Source organism: Eubalaena glacialis, chromosome 7 (assembly GCF_028564815.1).
Source record: "Eubalaena glacialis isolate mEubGla1 chromosome 7, mEubGla1.1.hap2.+ XY, whole genome shotgun sequence".
Classification (NCBI taxonomy): domain Eukaryota; kingdom Metazoa; phylum Chordata; class Mammalia; order Artiodactyla; family Balaenidae; genus Eubalaena; species Eubalaena glacialis.
Window position 1 is genome coordinate 78,625,929 of NC_083722.1, and position 16,414 is coordinate 78,642,342.

General features: G+C 43.3%; 1 protein-coding gene across 1 annotated transcript in view; it reads left to right on the forward strand.

The window, feature by feature from the left end:
- The window catches only part of CACNA2D3 (calcium voltage-gated channel auxiliary subunit alpha2delta 3), a 791,777-nt gene that overhangs the window by 614,284 nt on the left and 161,079 nt on the right, over nucleotides 1–16,414 (forward strand). Inside the window, exons 19-25 of the mRNA XM_061195439.1 lie at nucleotides 2,300–2,371; nucleotides 2,629–2,690; nucleotides 4,056–4,123; nucleotides 8,119–8,164; nucleotides 8,324–8,421; nucleotides 9,988–10,081; nucleotides 13,031–13,126. Coding sequence (XP_061051422.1) covers nucleotides 2,300–2,371; nucleotides 2,629–2,690; nucleotides 4,056–4,123; nucleotides 8,119–8,164; nucleotides 8,324–8,421; nucleotides 9,988–10,081; nucleotides 13,031–13,126 — 536 coding nt within the window. The remainder of the gene's footprint in view (nucleotides 1–2,299; nucleotides 2,372–2,628; nucleotides 2,691–4,055; nucleotides 4,124–8,118; nucleotides 8,165–8,323; nucleotides 8,422–9,987; nucleotides 10,082–13,030; nucleotides 13,127–16,414) is intronic.

The window sequence follows — 16,414 nt, forward strand, 5'->3', positions numbered from 1 at the left end:
GTCTCTTGTCTCCTTGGAAATAAGGTACATTTGAGACATGAATTCCTTCACTACCAACGTGCTTGATTGGGAAAACCCAAGTCACCATTTCTCTCCTAGGGATTTGCACTCCCTTGATTAGAGAATTCTGGAACCTATACAAAGCATCTCTGTGAAGGCTACACAAGATCCCACATGCCCATGTGTCCACCAGTGGGGTTTGCATGTAAGTAGCAGAGGGCAGACTCTAGGTCAAGATCTGGGAAAGACCAGACAAGCAGAGCCCGCTGAGGAAGAAGCAGCATTGAGTCTGCCCAGCTGCAGAGAAGTCCTTGGAAGGACCATCCTACTTCTCTTGGCAGCTAGGATCTTGTTGAATTTAATGACCACATGTATAACATAGACCCTGTGTACTTCCAAAAAAGATGTGAGGTCATATCTGTGTCAAACAAACTGGAGTTTGAATCCTAATATTTTGAGCTATTGAAAGGGGTCTGACATTAAAGAAAAGGGAGGAGGATGATAATGAAGATGATGATGATGCTGGTGAGGATGATGATACAGGACAGGTAACATCTATTGAATGCTCAGGGTTTACCAGGCACTCTTCTACATATTAGCTCATCTAGTTCCCACTACAACTTTATGAGACAGTCTGTGCTGTCATTAGTTCCAGTTTGCAGGAAGAGAATCGGAGGCACAGAGAGGGTAAGTGATTTGTTCAAGATCATAAACCTCTGGCCCCAGAGTCCATTTCTGAACTCCAGGGCTATCCTGCCTCAGTGTTCAATAAGTGTAATCTATTTCCATTATAACTGAAGAAAAGGGAAAGACTAGACTAATCATCTAAGCATCTGCCTCCAGAAAGCATTAGTGACCCTGGCCTTGGACCCTCCCGGGTCCTGACGCTGATTGTTCTGTGCTACTGGGAGTTGGGGGTGGGGTGGCACTGAGGCATGGAGAAGCTTACCTAATCTCTGACTTGCCTGGGGAATGTGAGAGGGGAAGGTCCCAAATGGCTTTAGGCAGGCACCAGAAAGAGGAAAAATGAAAACCATGTCAAAGATAAATCGAGCCGTTCTTAAGAGTTAGAAAGTAGACTTAATTAGGACCAGCTCTCCCCATCCAAAACCACAAAAGTTAAAATGGGAAAATATTTCCAGAAATGCCCATTATGTGTTGTTAAAAAATATCTAGAGTAAAATATATGTTTTATTTTATACATGCCTCCAGCTAAAAATTATGCTTTTACCCTCTCTCACAGAAGATGAGAATATGAACCCAAATCTAGACAACCCCACATCAAATTTAGGTTGCTTGCAAGCACTGTAGTTCTCTATCAGCCAGATCTTATTCAAGCTCCTCAAAGGAGAAAAAGAGGGGAAAGAATTAAAAAATAAAAATAAGAAAATAAAAACAAGCCGTGGGGCTGGGAAAGAGCCTTTCCTGACAGGCTGTGGCATGTCAGCATTTGCTCCTATTTCATTAAATGGCTTTCCCGTCGTCTCCTATTGGTGCCCATGACGGCACATCTTTCATCACTGTGTCTGCTGTCCTTCTCTGAACTCACGGAAGGGCCACAAGTAATTAGCAGAGATCAGCCAGGGGTGGGGGAAGGGAGGGAGGCTCACCATTCCCAGGTGGGACCTCCAAAAATCAAATACAGGGTCGCCCTATTCACTGCCCATCAGGCCTTTCACTGGCCCAGATTTCTGAGAGTATTTGAAGATGATTCATGCTGTGAAAAACTAATCCCTGTCTTCCAAATGGTTGGCTTTTTAAAAAAAACAAAACAAAACAAAAAAACTACTGTGTAGGAAAATATCTTTAACTTGATTATGTTTTGAAAAATGATTTCTCCATGACAAACCAATACCCTTTTTGAAAAAGTAATTCGTCCCCCTTGCTTCTTTTTTTTTTTTTTTTCCCCCCTTGCTTCTTGAGTGTTTTAGCATTTGCTGGGGGTCCGTTCTCTGACTCTCAGGATTTGTCAACATTGTACAGGCTTTTTTGGTCATTGTTGCCCAGAGGTTTACACGAGGACCCCAAATTGAAGTTGATGGTCATTTATTTATTGTTGTTAACCTCTCTCCCCCTGGACAAGAGCGGTTGGGTGTTTATTCTTCTGAAGCCCCATTTCAGAGGTCTGAGTGTAGTATGCAGACTTACTGCAAAAGTACCCCAAGAGTCAATGGGGAAACAGCCCAGCTCTGTCATACACAAGCCACCAAATGTGCTCCCAAGCTGGAGGGTGGAAGGTGTCCAAGACAGTATGGTAACCCTGGGAAGAACTAACTCCAATTTTCTTTTATCGTTTTAGTTAAGAAATGCCATGGTGAATAGAAAGACCGGGAAGTTTTCCATGGAGGTGAAGAAGACAGTGGACAAAGGGGTACATTTTTCTCAAACATTCTTGCCGCTTAATTTAAAACAAACCACTGTGAAAAATTAGCTTTGAAAGCTCTATCTGGAGTAAATATCTTTCGCTGAGATCATTTTTCTCTTGTCTTTACTTATCTCAAACAAGATTCATGTAGTACTGTTAACCTGATCATAGTGTGTCCATTTATTTTTATTTATTTCTGAAAACTTCACCTAGCAGACTAACCATGTTTTCTTTTCTCTACGACTTTTTTTTTTTCAATCTAGAAACGGGTTTTGGTGATGACAAATGACTACTATTATACAGACATCAAGGGTACTCCTTTCAGGTAGAGCTGACCATAATACATGGACATTCCATCAGACCCATCAGTTGTGTTTGTACAAAACCTGCTGACGCTTTCAGAGCTCATCATCTGAAGATAACCAAACGCCCTGCCGAAAGGCCGGAAAGAGTGAGGAAGGGGCTTTTCCCAGGCTGCTTTTGCTTTTGTTTTCCAGAAGGGGGAAGATGGTTCAGGCTCACCTAGGAGAACTCACTCAATTTGTCATGGCTTTGCATCTCATTATCAAGCAAATAAGCTTCTGGGGTTCTAACTAAGGGTAGATAGATAAATTCAGAGGGTTACCAGGGTCCTTAACCATCTAACTTGCTGCCTTTTATTTCCATGATCCTTCACACTTGGAGGTAGCATATTCATCCCTACATGTTGTGCTTCCATTTTAATTTCTCTGAACTGTTCTGTGCTTGTCTGCCTTTGAATCCTGTTATTTCTCTTTGTTACAATCCTGAAAAATGCATTTGCCCCCTTGCCTGCTTTCAGAAGTGTATGTGGCATTCTAAAGTTTCCTGCTATTAACTTAGTGTGATAACACTTTTTGTAAAAAGTTATGTTGGTAGGGCTTCTTTGTGTTCTGAACTGGTGCCTTGCAGAGCTAAGGAGAGAAAGAATTTACTAACTATAGATTAATCTTTAAAAAAAAAAAAAATGTGGCATTGTTGTCGTATACGGCCAGGGATCATGGGTGGATTCCATTTGGAGCCAGAACAGTTGATGGAACACATGACTGCCAAGTGGGTTTACCAAACGAAGAGACTGTGTTATCAAAACATACTCTCTGACTTTAGGCAATGAAGGAAGGAGCTTAAATCAAGACTTTTGAGAGTGTGAGAGTGTGAAAAATCTATCAGGCAAGGGAGAAGGTTGGGCAGAGAAGCCCACCATACAGTCATGTAGCTACGTTCAAGTGGCAGTGGAAGTGTTCATTTTTGCCATTGAGAAGGGGTTAATTCTCCCTCGTCCCAAACTCTACAGTCTGGAAAGAGCTGTGTGTGGCTGAATGTAGGGCAGGGGTGCATAAGGTGGTAGTGAAGAGCAGGACACGTAGCTCTTGCAAGAGCATCCAGAAGAAGGGCTTGCTAGAAGGGCTTGTAGGAGTTGCCACACCTCTTTAAACACACACGGGAGCCGCCCATTGCTGTTGCACTTCCAGTCAGAAATTACACTGAAGCAGCTGCTTGAATCTAAGAAACACCAACACCAACTATAATCAGTGGGGTTTTGAAAGTAAACTTGAAAAAAATTGTTTACAGAACATGAAATGGAAATGTGAAAACGGAAAATAAAGTTCACCTGCAAGTCTATTCCAGTCAATGTCATGGATTTCAAGGTCTGCTTTGTTTCTCTGCACAGTTTAGGTGTGGCGCTCTCTAGAGGCCATGGGAAATATTTCTTCCGAGGGAATGTAACCATTGAAGAAGGTGAGATGCTGCCTTCATCCATCTTATCCTTTTGTGTGGGAAGAAAGCCCTGAAGCCAGCTATTGGGTTAGCTGAAGAATGTGCTCATCTATCCAACCCTTATTCCAATCCCTGGACATGTGACTCAACCATTTACCCACCTGATGTTACCTGGCTCTCCTAGACTGATTCAGAATGGTGGGACTAGTGGTGGCCTTCCTTATGATTTCATTTATTTATGTTCTGCTTTCATCCACAAAGTTGTTGAGGCAACTCATAGGAATCATCCATCCACCAACTGTATTCTTCTCATACATAAAAATTAGTACCAAGAAAAATACGAATTAGTGTAAAAACTCAAGCCCAGGAAAAGAAAAAGAAAAGAGAGGTGTGCGAGCCTTAGTCTTCTACACAGCTGAGCCACAAATTTCACTTGTTTTTCAAGGCAGCCTGGGTCCAAGGGAAACGTGATCATTCAAATGATTTAGTAAGTCAGAAACCCACACTTCCTGCAGTGGAAGTGTGGAGTCTTAACCACTGGACTGCCAGGGAAGTCCCTCTTCTTGTCTTCATACAGCACCAGTGCACTGGAAACTCCCAGTAAATGGTAGCAGTTGTTACAGCCCTTTAAACTTTAAAACTGCTCTCACCCCCATACTGTCCTTTTCATCTCCCAACAACCTAGTAGCTCAGAGAAGTTATCTTTTCCAGTATCACCAGCTCACAGGGAGGAGTGGGACTGGCCTCTGAAAGGCTTCACTCCCAGAGTGGCCTTGAGTAAGTCACTTGCCCAACCTAGGTGTTCTGTTTTGCATCTTGACAGAGAAGGAGTTGGACCAGACCCGTGCTCTTTGTGGGTATTCTCAGGGAGTGTGGCCAAGAGTGGGAAGGTCAGTTACAAGCTGGGTTTTAATGGGTTAGAGCTGGTTACAAATGAGTTTGGTGAACTTCCAGAAGCTAGACCGCCTTGTGGCTCACTCCGATGATGCAGTGGAGAATGAAGAAGGAGATTGGAAGTCCCTGAGATGCCAGGTTTCATAGATGGCCTTCTGGTCTACTCCTGAGTGTCCCTGCATTGTTTCATGGGTTTTGGGTTTTGTCTCCCAACTGATTGTGAGATCTTAAGGAACAGGAAGGAGAGTGAAGAGGTCATCTTGACCGGGGCAGAACCCAGAGTATGCCCACTGCAGAGATAATCAATCATGTGCTCCCTCTTCCTAGAGACAGGCAAGAAAAAACAGGCAACTTTGTGATTTGGGCAAGATACTCAACAGGATGTATTCTCAGGGATCATTTTTTTTTTTTAGCTTCTTTAATTTTCTGGCTCCATGAGCCATGTGTGGCTCTGTGGATGTCACTGCTCGTGAAGACAGAAAATTCACATCTAAGCCATCTGAGGTCAAGATGAGGAAATAGCTCATGGTCAGAACAGTAAAAGGAGAGATTGTTAATGGATTATTTGCTTCTCCTGTGTTCATTCCCTTAGTCAATGCACCTGACCCTCCATCTTCTCTCTCTCCCTCACACACACACACACACACACACACAGAGTTGTTTTGCATTGTTTTCTGGATCATTTCTTCATTTCTTTAGTCACTATCATCTTCTGTTAGGCTAAGAGCTCACACAGAGAGAATTTCAGAGCCAACTGCAACCATCATGCAAGAAATTAGTTTGAATCCTAGGCAAGGGGAAGAGTGTCTGGTTATCCACACAAATGAGGTCAGATCTTCCTCTCTCTGTTGGTCCTCTGTAAATAAGAGGGCTTCCAATCCTGCCAGCTTTGCTGAGTGACAGAGCCTGAGAAAGCTGCTTCCCCTGGGCTAACTAGTAGAGAGGCTTGTCATCCGTAAAGGCCATGGCTTGATTACCATTCTGCTCTGTTCTTAAAGAAGGCAGGAGTTTCTTGGGGATGGCGACCGCTTCTGAAGGTTGTCCCATAAAGAGTGCTCTCCCATAGATAGTAGGAATTTTCAACCTGCTTTGACAATGGCAGGTATTACAAAGATGGTGAACAGGCTGATTTTGCTCAAAATGTAAGGAGTTGCTACTGAGGTTGAAGGTATGGGCTGTAGTTCTACCTGCTGAAATCGTTTCTCTTCTGAATCTCCTTGACACTTTATCTGTATATATATGTAGTACACAGTACTTGTTCAATAAATTAGAGCTTATGTCATTATTGTCAACATTATCAATCAAACAGTAGGTGTGATTTTGTCAGGAGGATCAAAATTGGAGGTGAGAGAGTTAGAGAACAGTCATATTTCCTTGGTGGCCTGGGAACTCAGAGAGGAAGCAATCAAAAAGATCTTCCCTTCAGGGTCTCATTGATAGGTCCTATGAAATATAGGCAGAGAGGGCTTTGCAGATGAAGGTTGATGAGAACAGAAGCTAGAAATATATTATATATAAAATTGATATCATTAACCCAGTATTCCAGGAAGGTGAGATCCCAGCTCAGGGCCTCTGCACCTGTGGTTTCTTCTGCTACGAGCACCTCAGTTACTACGTGGTTCTCTCCTCACCTCCTCCAGGTCTTTGCTTAAAGTCACTGTCTCAGTGAAGCATCCTGACTCCCACAGTTAACAATGAAACTCTTTCCCTCATCCCTCCCCATCTCTTGGTACCCCCTCTCCTTGCTTCATTCTCTCTCTTAACTTCATAGCCCTCACTACTGATAGGCTATGTATTTTAACTTTATTTACTTATCTCTTTTCTGCCGCTAGAAAGTAAATACCATGAGAGCAGCAGTGATTTTTGTATTGGTCACTGCTATGTTCTCAGGACCTAGAATAGTACCTGGCACATAGTGGATGCTCAGTAAATATATGGAAGGAAGAACGGGAGGGAGGGAGGGAGGAGTGGAGGGAGCAAGAAATGGAAGAAAGGATGGATGGGGATGGATGCATAGATTGTCCTAGGGACTAATCACTATTCCATTCAACCCTCTCATGCAGTCTGTGAGTTAGGCACTATTACCCACATCTTCTGACTGGTATAAGTCAAAGAGTTGAAGCGACATTCCCAACATCATTCAACCAGAAGGTGTTGGAGCCAGGATATGGCCACTTGGGTCATATAGTATGATATTCTATATAATTCATTGCCTACTTCCTATAAAATCAAACAGGAGTGTGTGATGATAGTTCTAGTATTTTGCTATTTATTTTGTACATTTGTATTTGAGGAGGAAACTGGAATCCTGAGTGCAGTAAGGTACTGTTGGTCACTTGGGAAACTGACATTCTCAAAAATTGGAGTTCCTGAGGTTGTCACTCAGAAGTGTTTGTCTGCTGATGACCCATCAAAATGAAGTCACATGAAGACACAAGGAAAAAGAGTGATTTCACAGAGTTAGGGTGTCTCGGGTATTCTATATATAAAAACTCCCCAATTCCCTGCAGGCCTGAGTTCTCCTAGCTACCTCTCCAGACTGATGATTCATTTTAACTTAGCATCCTGTATCAACTAGCAATTTTTGCTGGTCAAAAACAGTTGAGTATTGGCAATCTCATATCATTCAACCTATAATTTCACCCTCACAACCACCTGTCAGTTAGGGACTATTATTATTACCGTTTTGCACATGAAGAAAGAGTAAATCAACCTGCTAACATCACACAGGAGTTTAGTGGCCCACCCAATTTCCCAACTCAGGCTGTACTGTACGGGCCTCCAAAGTTGGTGTCTCCACCATCTTGCTAAGCTTCTCTCCCAGGACTCACTGGTGCATCATTTATCTTCAGGGAGTTAAGGCTTTCCTGGGAGACTGCCAGGGAAAGTTGCAGTGGTGGCTGAGTGAGGTGGACGTGGGGGGAAGGTTCTGCCTGGGAAGAGAACTTGTTTCCTATGTGCAAAGTCCCTTTTCTCAGGCAGATATTTTTGGGGTTGATGTCTACCCTTAACCCCCACCCCCCATGGCCTTGCCTATTTGAAGCACAGGAGAGGATGAGGGGGGTGGTCAGTGCCCCACACAGATGGTACTTACTCATGATTCCCTTCTCCTTGACCTCCAGGCCTGCATGACTTAGAACACCCTGATGTGTCCTTGGCAGACGAATGGTAAGAATGGAACGATTCTTCCTCAGCATTGGTGTTTATCGCCCTCTTTGATTTCAAGTTGTCTGTACTCCCTTGCCCAGTTTTCCTGGTTCAAAGGCAAAGGAAAGTGATGCCATAAATATGTACATGTTCTTGTTTTGGGCCATGTCACATTCCTAGGTCCTACTGCAACACTGACCTACACCCAGAGCACCGTCATCTGTCTCAACTAGAAGCTATTAAGCTCTACCTCAAAGGCAAAGAACCTCTGCTCCAATGTGAGTGTGCTTCCAGATGCATGTGTGTGTGCCTATGGTGGTCAGACGGTGGTGGGGGGCGTGTGCGTGAACTCAAGACCATATTTCCCCTCAGTTTTCATGGGAAGCTTTGCTTTGGCAGAGATGATCAGTCACATTAAATCCAGCCAAATGTCTGCTTCCTGTAGGAACAGGAAAAGGAATGTGGGTTACCAAGAGTCATGCAGAATCCCCAATCCCAGTTTAACCCTTCACATTGGATTTGTCCCCTTACCAAACCATTTAGTCAAGCACCTGAGTAACATGAAAATGTTTCAACTGGGAGGGGACTGTCAATATCTGCTTTTTTATTTTACAAAGAGAAACAAGGGCTGGAAACAGGACTTGTCTCATCCAGGGCCATAATCTAGGCCTCCTGGTTCTGTCCGGTGTGGGATTGCCACTGTGACATGTTGCTTCTTGCACTGTATATCCTGCTGCCCCTCCTCCTACAGAGTGCCCTCTGAGGGAGCTCAGTGAGTCAGAAATGGCCAGTAGCTGGTGAGGGGGGCAGGGAAAGTGGGGCAGGGAGAGAGCAGCAGCAGGCCTGATGCTCACCGAGTGCAAGAACAGTCCCTGAACGAGCATAAATTAGTTCCAGTAGCTAATATATGGATATATGTATATATATCCATATACAGTGTGTGCCATTATTTTCATTACTTTGTATATTAAGATTTTTATATATGGTATAATATATATTATTCTACAACTTGTGTTTCACTCATTATACATTATATTTTTAAGATATATTTGTGTTGATCATTTAGCTCTGATGCATTTATTTGAATTACTATATAGTATTCTACTACATAACTATATCTCAGTTTATTCATTGTCTTTTTGATGGTGAGTTGTTTCCAGTTTTTGCTTTTACAACAAAGCTGCACTGTCTTCTTGGCCACCAGCTAAGGTGATGACTGGCCTGTTGTAGGTGATAAAGCTGTAGGGCTTTAGGACGCCTCTGCTAGACTCATGATATCCTCCTGATTCCTTGGCCTCTTCCACAGAGCTCTATCAAGAATTCATTTGGATAAGGACAGATGTCCTACTATAAAATGAAGAAAAATAATCTTAGATGGAAGGAATGACAAAATAAGAGTCCCAGAAGTTCTTAAGCTATCATATCCCTTTCCCTTACAACCAAGATCAGGGCCCTGAAGAATTGCAAATTTTGATAGAGAACAGAAATGGGGATGAAAAGAGCAAACTGAGGAGTGCTGCCTTCTGATCTCCGAATCCCAGAGTTGGCGTGCTGGTCTATGACATGAACTACTAGATGGGGAGGGAAAGTAGAAAACTGAAGCGTGAGACACTCAAGACTCTCAATTTACTATCGTCTCATCCAAATGCTTTGGGGGCCCTTGTATTGCAGCATATCAGGTGTCAGAACTGTTTCATATTTTCAGCTGGTGGGAGGTTAACGCAGGAACACACCATAGGAGAAAGTAGCCTGTAGATACTATAAAATGAGCCCAGTGAGCACTTCTCATGCTACAATTTGGGGTCTAGCCAAAGCCATCTTCTCAAGTCTATCCCTCCCAACAGGTGATAAAGAATTGATACAAGAAGTCCTTTTTGATGCTGTGGTGAGTGCTCCCATTGAAGCCTATTGGACCAGCCTTGCCCTCAACAAATCTGAGTAAGTGGTTGCACGTGTCCCCCTTTCATGGCCATTTCCCCACAAGCCGTCCAAAATATGGTTATGGTTTAAAGAACTAAACTGTTTTAGGAGGCTGGTGTTAAAGTTCTTTAATTTTCCCCAAAGCTCCAAACCACAAGAGCTAGAGCAGATTAGCGGCTCTGGCTTGGATGGCAAGCTCCTGGGTTTGACATATAATTTGTTTGAGTTTTAACATTACATGAAATTTGGTATGCTGAGGTAGGGTGACACTTCCGAGAGAGAGGGAGGCGGAAGGAGCATTTTGCTTCCTGCCCTGCCATGGCTCTCTCACCTTCACCGTCTAGAGGGAACTTGGGATCTGGGCCAGGCTAGGTTGCGAGGAGGACAGGGAAGTGAGAGTTCTATTTCATTAGGGTGTCAGATATAACCCTGCAGTTTTATTTCTGAAGTGGAAGATGTAGGGGGAGGAGGGCAGGCAACGGTAGTTGTTGTCAAAGACTAGGGTGAGAACTGCTTCAGCAGCTTATTTTTAATATTAATACTAGTATTTTACTATTTTAAGTAGGCTGTTAACAATTAAAAATAAGAAGAAAAATTATTCCTTTTTCCTTATACCTTCACGTCCTACATTATTCAGTTCTCTCTCCTTTTTTATTCTTTATTAGCTCCTTTCCTTTTTTTATCTTCCCTTTTGTATATTTTCCTATATCAGGTCTATTATTCATTCTGTTCTCATTTTCATTCATTCATTCATCAGATATTGACTGCATGTCTGTTATGTTCCAGGCACTGGGCTAGGTATTGGTGAAATCGAGGTAACTCAATCAAACACAGTCCTCACCATCATGGTACCTGTGATATATAGTGTGCTATATGATTAAGAATTGTGATAACTATGAAGGAAAATTAGACATGTAGACAGTAACAAGAACTAGAGTGGAGATAGAAGACAGGAAAGGCTTTTCTGAGCAGGAACTAGTTCAAGGGTTCCCTGGGAGCATTCCAGGGAATTGGAACAGTATGTGCAAAGGCCCTGAGGTGAGAGAGTATTTGACATGTTTGAGGAATTTAAAGAAGGCCAACAGAACTGAAATGTAGAGGGTAGGCTGGAAGATGTCAAGAGACAAGGGTACAGTAGGGCCTGGTGGTTCAGGACCTTGGGAATCAGATTAAGGATTTTGGCTTTTATACTCAGAATACTGAAAAATCATTGAAGAATTTTAAGAATGACATTTTAAGATTTTAAGAAGCAGATGATCAGATTTGCATTTTTAAAAAAGACCCGTCTACTGCTATGTGGATAATAGAATGTAATGGGGGTAAGAAAAATAGTAAAGGCTCCTACAGCAGTTCAAGGGATTTGCAACTTGGACCAAGGCAGTGGCAGTGGGCACAGAGAGAAGGGATGTACTTGTGGCATGCTTTGGAAGTAAGACCCCCAGGACTTGGTGATGGGTTCATGGTGTGAGGGGAGGGAGGCTGAGCTGTCAAGGATCATTCTCAGGTTAATGACATCAATACCTGGGTAGATAGTGGTGCCATTTCCTAGGACAGGAGACAATGAAGGAAGAGCAGGTTTGGGACTGGACATGGCCAGAATTCTTTTCTAGACATTTTATAGTTAAAATGACTCCTAAGCATAGATGTAAGGTAGGTAGTTTAATACATGAGTCTGGACTCCCAAAGATATAACCACTCTCGTTATATTTGGGGGTATCCTTGGACTGCTTACCTGCATGGATCTTATTCCCTGGGAGGTTTGGAAAGAGTCAAAGCCTTTCCTGTGATTGCATTCTCTAGTGGAAATGTTTCTTTTAGGTTCTCATGAAACACAAAATCCTCTGGAAAGATTGCCGATTCACCCCTAACAGATGCTAAAGATTTCCAAAATGGTAGCTTGCTTTGCAGTCCACATCTGTAACTGATTGGGCAGCCTGGCTTTCCAATTTGGTGTAGGCTACAAGCAGAAACAAATGCATAATGTTTGTTTTTATTCATCCCTTAAATACTTAAAGGTAGTATTGACCACTTTGACAACCATCAGAGATCAAGTAACTAAATTATCTTATACTGAAGATGACATGGATAAAGCTTTGAATCAAATTGCTACTAGCATCTAGGGCAGGGAAGCAAACTCAGGAATCAGTATTCTCTTCATATTTTTTTGTAGAATAAAATTGTATATTTGTGGAGAAAGATCATTTGCTGTTTTTTTGAAGAAGTATCCACTGAGAAAACCCTGAAGAACATGTTCAAACATATAAAATTTGCCTTGAATGTTGGAATAAAATCTTTGGTGAATTTTCAAATGAGTTTTCTTTGCTAAGGCTGTCCTTAGAGTTCCTATGTGTGGCATCCTGTAGGGCTATTTACAGAAGTCATTTCTTTACTCATCCCTCTGGCGTTGGTGGTGAGGATAAGGCCTATTCTTTAGTAGAAGTTACCAGTTGGTGCCCCCAAAATGGTGTAGAATTCAAGTCCTAAACATTTCCAGGCTGTGAGATACTACAGACTTGAGTCAGTGACTCAGTTGCTTCTTTTCGCTAATGGCAGATTCCACTAACGGTCTCAGAACCAAGAATAGACTTGGTAGCATCAGTGCAAAAAGCTAGCTCTAAGGCTTTTTTTCCTCTCCTTAAAGCTGGCCTGCTCTTTCTGAACTTGCACCCAGAACCTTGAGATAAAGGTGTGTTTAGTTAGCGTTCGGGATACATTTATTTCCTCATGATGCTTTTTTCGTCATGGACTTCTTACTTTTTCTGGCAAGAATTACCACGAAAACTTTTGTAAGGAATAAAGAGTTTGCATCCTGTGTGTGCATGTGTGCGTATGTTTCTATCATTTCTCCCACAATTTCAGGCTTCAAGACTGCTATTTCATAAAGCATTCCATGAGTCTTAAAATGCAGAAGCCGTAATCTGCTCACTGTCTGGCAGAATCCCCCTGACTCCTTCTGCTCCGTTTCAGGAATTCTGACAAGGGTGTGGAGGTGGCCTTCCTCGGCACTCGCACGGGCCTCTCGAGAATCAACCTGTTTGTTGGGGCCGAGCAGCTCACCAATCAGTAAGTAGGGAGCTCCTGAAGTGGGAAAGTGAAAGGGAAGCTTATACCATTTATTGATCCCACCAGCAGTAGAAACAAAATTCAGGCCACCCCAGACCTGTTGACATTTTTCCTTTCCATTCTACCTTGGGGGCCGCAGTGTGTGTGTTCACCTGCCCATTGTTGGCCCTTCCACGACTCTGTGTTTTTCACGCTTGTTGGCTTCTGTCCACTGTCCTGGAGTCCTCTCCTGCCCTGGTGAGTCATTTCGCTCAGCTCTGGAGATGGTGTGGCTGGTAGGGGAGCAGCCAGTGGGAGGACTCACTCACCTCCTGACAAATGACTGGAGGGCATTCAGCTGTCCCGCAGGTCTGCTGAGGAATTCCTGCCTGTCCCGAGAAGCAGTGTTTCAAGTCTGGTGTTTATTTGTTTGTATACGTTTTAGTAAATCTCTGTGCCTCAGCTCGGAGCCTGAGGGCCTGTAGAGCCCCACACTCGGGAGCAGGCATTTTGGTGGCTCTCAGGTTTGACAATGTTTCCTTGTTCTTCTAAAGAGACCCAGATGGACAGTGGGCAGAGTGTCACCAAGTTCAGTACCCAGATGCCTTTTTAAATTATTTATTTATTTTATTTTATTTATTTTTGGCTGCGTTGGGTCTTTGTTGCTGCATGCGAGCTTTTCTCTAGTTGCGGCGAGCGGGGGCTACTCTTCATTGCAGTGTGCAGGCTTATTGCAGTGGCTTCTCTTGTTGTGGAGCACAGGCTCTAGGCGCACGGGCTTCAGTAATTGTGGCACACGGGCTCAGTAGTTGTGGCTCGCGGGCTCTAGAGCGCAGGCTCAGTAGTTGTGGCGCATGGGCTTAGTTGCTCCACGGCATGTGGGATCCTCCCAGACCAGGGCTTGAGCCCATGTCCCCTGCATTGGCAGGTGGACTCTTAACACTGTGCCACCAGGGAAGCCCTCAGATGCCCTTTTAGACCACTGCTCGGCCCCTGTGTCTGTCTTCAGAGAGCCACAGGGTCTTAATTCTTCGAATTGGTGTTTGACCAGAGCTGGTGTGAGCCTGGGAAGTCTTTCCTGAGCCCATTAATATGTTTTCTCAATTTTTTTTCTCTGAAGTAAGAGACATTATTAGGCCAGGGATGAATGGAGCCTGAGATTCAGAGAGTTTGCAAAGTGTGTGTTTGTGATTCCAGAGGTTACCATGGAACCTCACAAATCCTGACCTTCAGGGTCCCTGACGGGGGGGAGGTGGGAATAACCAAGGCACAAGGTGGCCACCAATTTGAGAGGGGTTGGCCTATCAGGAGCCCAATGAGGAAACACTCCTGTCCCATTAAGCCCAGCTTAGCTGTGCTCTTGTGTCTCTTAGATGAAGGCCGGACACCCACCATATGATCTTTTAAGACCAGGTCTGGTAAGTGGCAGATCCATAGATTTTTGGATGTTTTATGAACTGGCTTTTAATTCCCATCTGAGGACTCTTTCTTCCTCAACTTCTCAAATTTGTCATTTATGAAGTTGACTATAGTTGTGACTTGATTCTTTTCAAGTCCTCTTTACCCCTGTACCCCCAAACAATTACTTTAACAGAAGGCAAGTTCCTAGGAAGGACTACAAGTGTTGGGATACACATCGCCTTCTCCTTTTAGGACCCAGAGAGGCAAAGGGAGACACAGGAATAGACTTTCTAATGCTCAGAGAGAATAACTGTTGTATGTTTTGAGATTAAGACAAACAAACAAGAAAAGTACTAACAGCAACAAAACAGCACCTTGCTAGTCTGATGTACAGGTGATTGTGATGGATTTGAAATATGGCAGGACCACACTCAGGACTGCTGGGATGTGTACCTGGTTCACCTCACTTGTTACATCTGAAAAATGGGTTAATGATCTCCCTGGTTTACTGTGAGGATCAGAAAACCTTCGGATGTGAAACTGCTTTGGGAAGCTAAAAATATCTACAACTATGAATTCTATTCCTTGTGACATTATTGTGACTCAAAGTGAATACTCATTGGTTATCTGGTTGGATGAAACAGTTCTTGTCTTCAGGAAAATCCTATCATTGATTCATGTAGAGGCACCTTGACTTCCATTGTCTTAGGGTCTTATACCTGCCTACCCACTCCAATCAAATGATATTTGTTGATACCCAACTATTGGGATGCACTCTATTAGCCAGGGCTAGAAAGGTTTTAGAATTTCTATGTTTTTTTTTAAAGAGAGCATACAAGGAAGAGTTCAAAGTATTGGTGATAGGCCTGGATAATATAAAGTTCCCATCCTAGAGCTATACTATCATCAGGCTCCTACACTGAGGTTCTATCTCCTGTCCCCACCACCTGCTTTTGGAATTAGATCCATTATAGTTCATGGCCTCTGTAACCTGCCACCATCCCCAATATTAATATATCCTGTACTTTCAGTGTGGCCTTTTGGAGCCCGTGTAGTAGCATACATATAGCAACCTGTGATGTCAGCCTCCACCGTATGGTTACTCCTCTCCCCCTAAGTCCTAAGTCAATCCTAAGACAGTCCTAAGTCTAAGAAATTACCACTTCACAGCTTCCATTTAAACCATAGAGAATGAAAGAAACTCTTGGGCTTTAAGAATCCCATATGTTTGTGTGAGCCACTTTCAGTTTACTTAGCCCCTTCACACATGGTGTTATGTTATTCTGATAGTATCGTGGTAAGTGTAATATTATTATTCCCACTTTGTAGGTGAACAAATGGGGCTCAGAGACTCAGTAACTAACCGAAGTAACTCACCCAAGATCATTCAGCTCTGCCTAAAACCTAGACCTGTCTCACCCAACACCACAACAGCCCCTAGTATCCAGAAGTAAGAACAGTCCTGTTTGGCTGGAGGGTAAGGAGGGAAGGAAAGAAGCAAAGATCCCCACGTGGACCCATTTTACCTCCTTTACCCTTTTTATAAGAAGAGAGAGCTCTACCTAAGATGTTGATCCTCTCAAGGATATGTATCTATGTGTTTGGATTTTAAGGCAAGACAAAGCTTTCTGACTACCTTTGGTCTTCTGGTGTGATTTCTGGAGGCTTTGCTTGCTTCAGATGCTAAGACTATTAGTTCACTAGATATACTAGGAAAAATCATTTCACCCACTGGAGTCTGACTGCCAGGACTCTACAATATATTTCTGAGTAATCTGGGCTGCACAATGTTACACAGGTCCTCTCTGTACTGAGAAAAGCAGGTTGGGGTTCTAAAAGCCAACACTGTTTTTACCCAACAAAAGCTGCTGGCATGCACTCGTGTCTGGCTTTTCCTTGCTGAGTGGT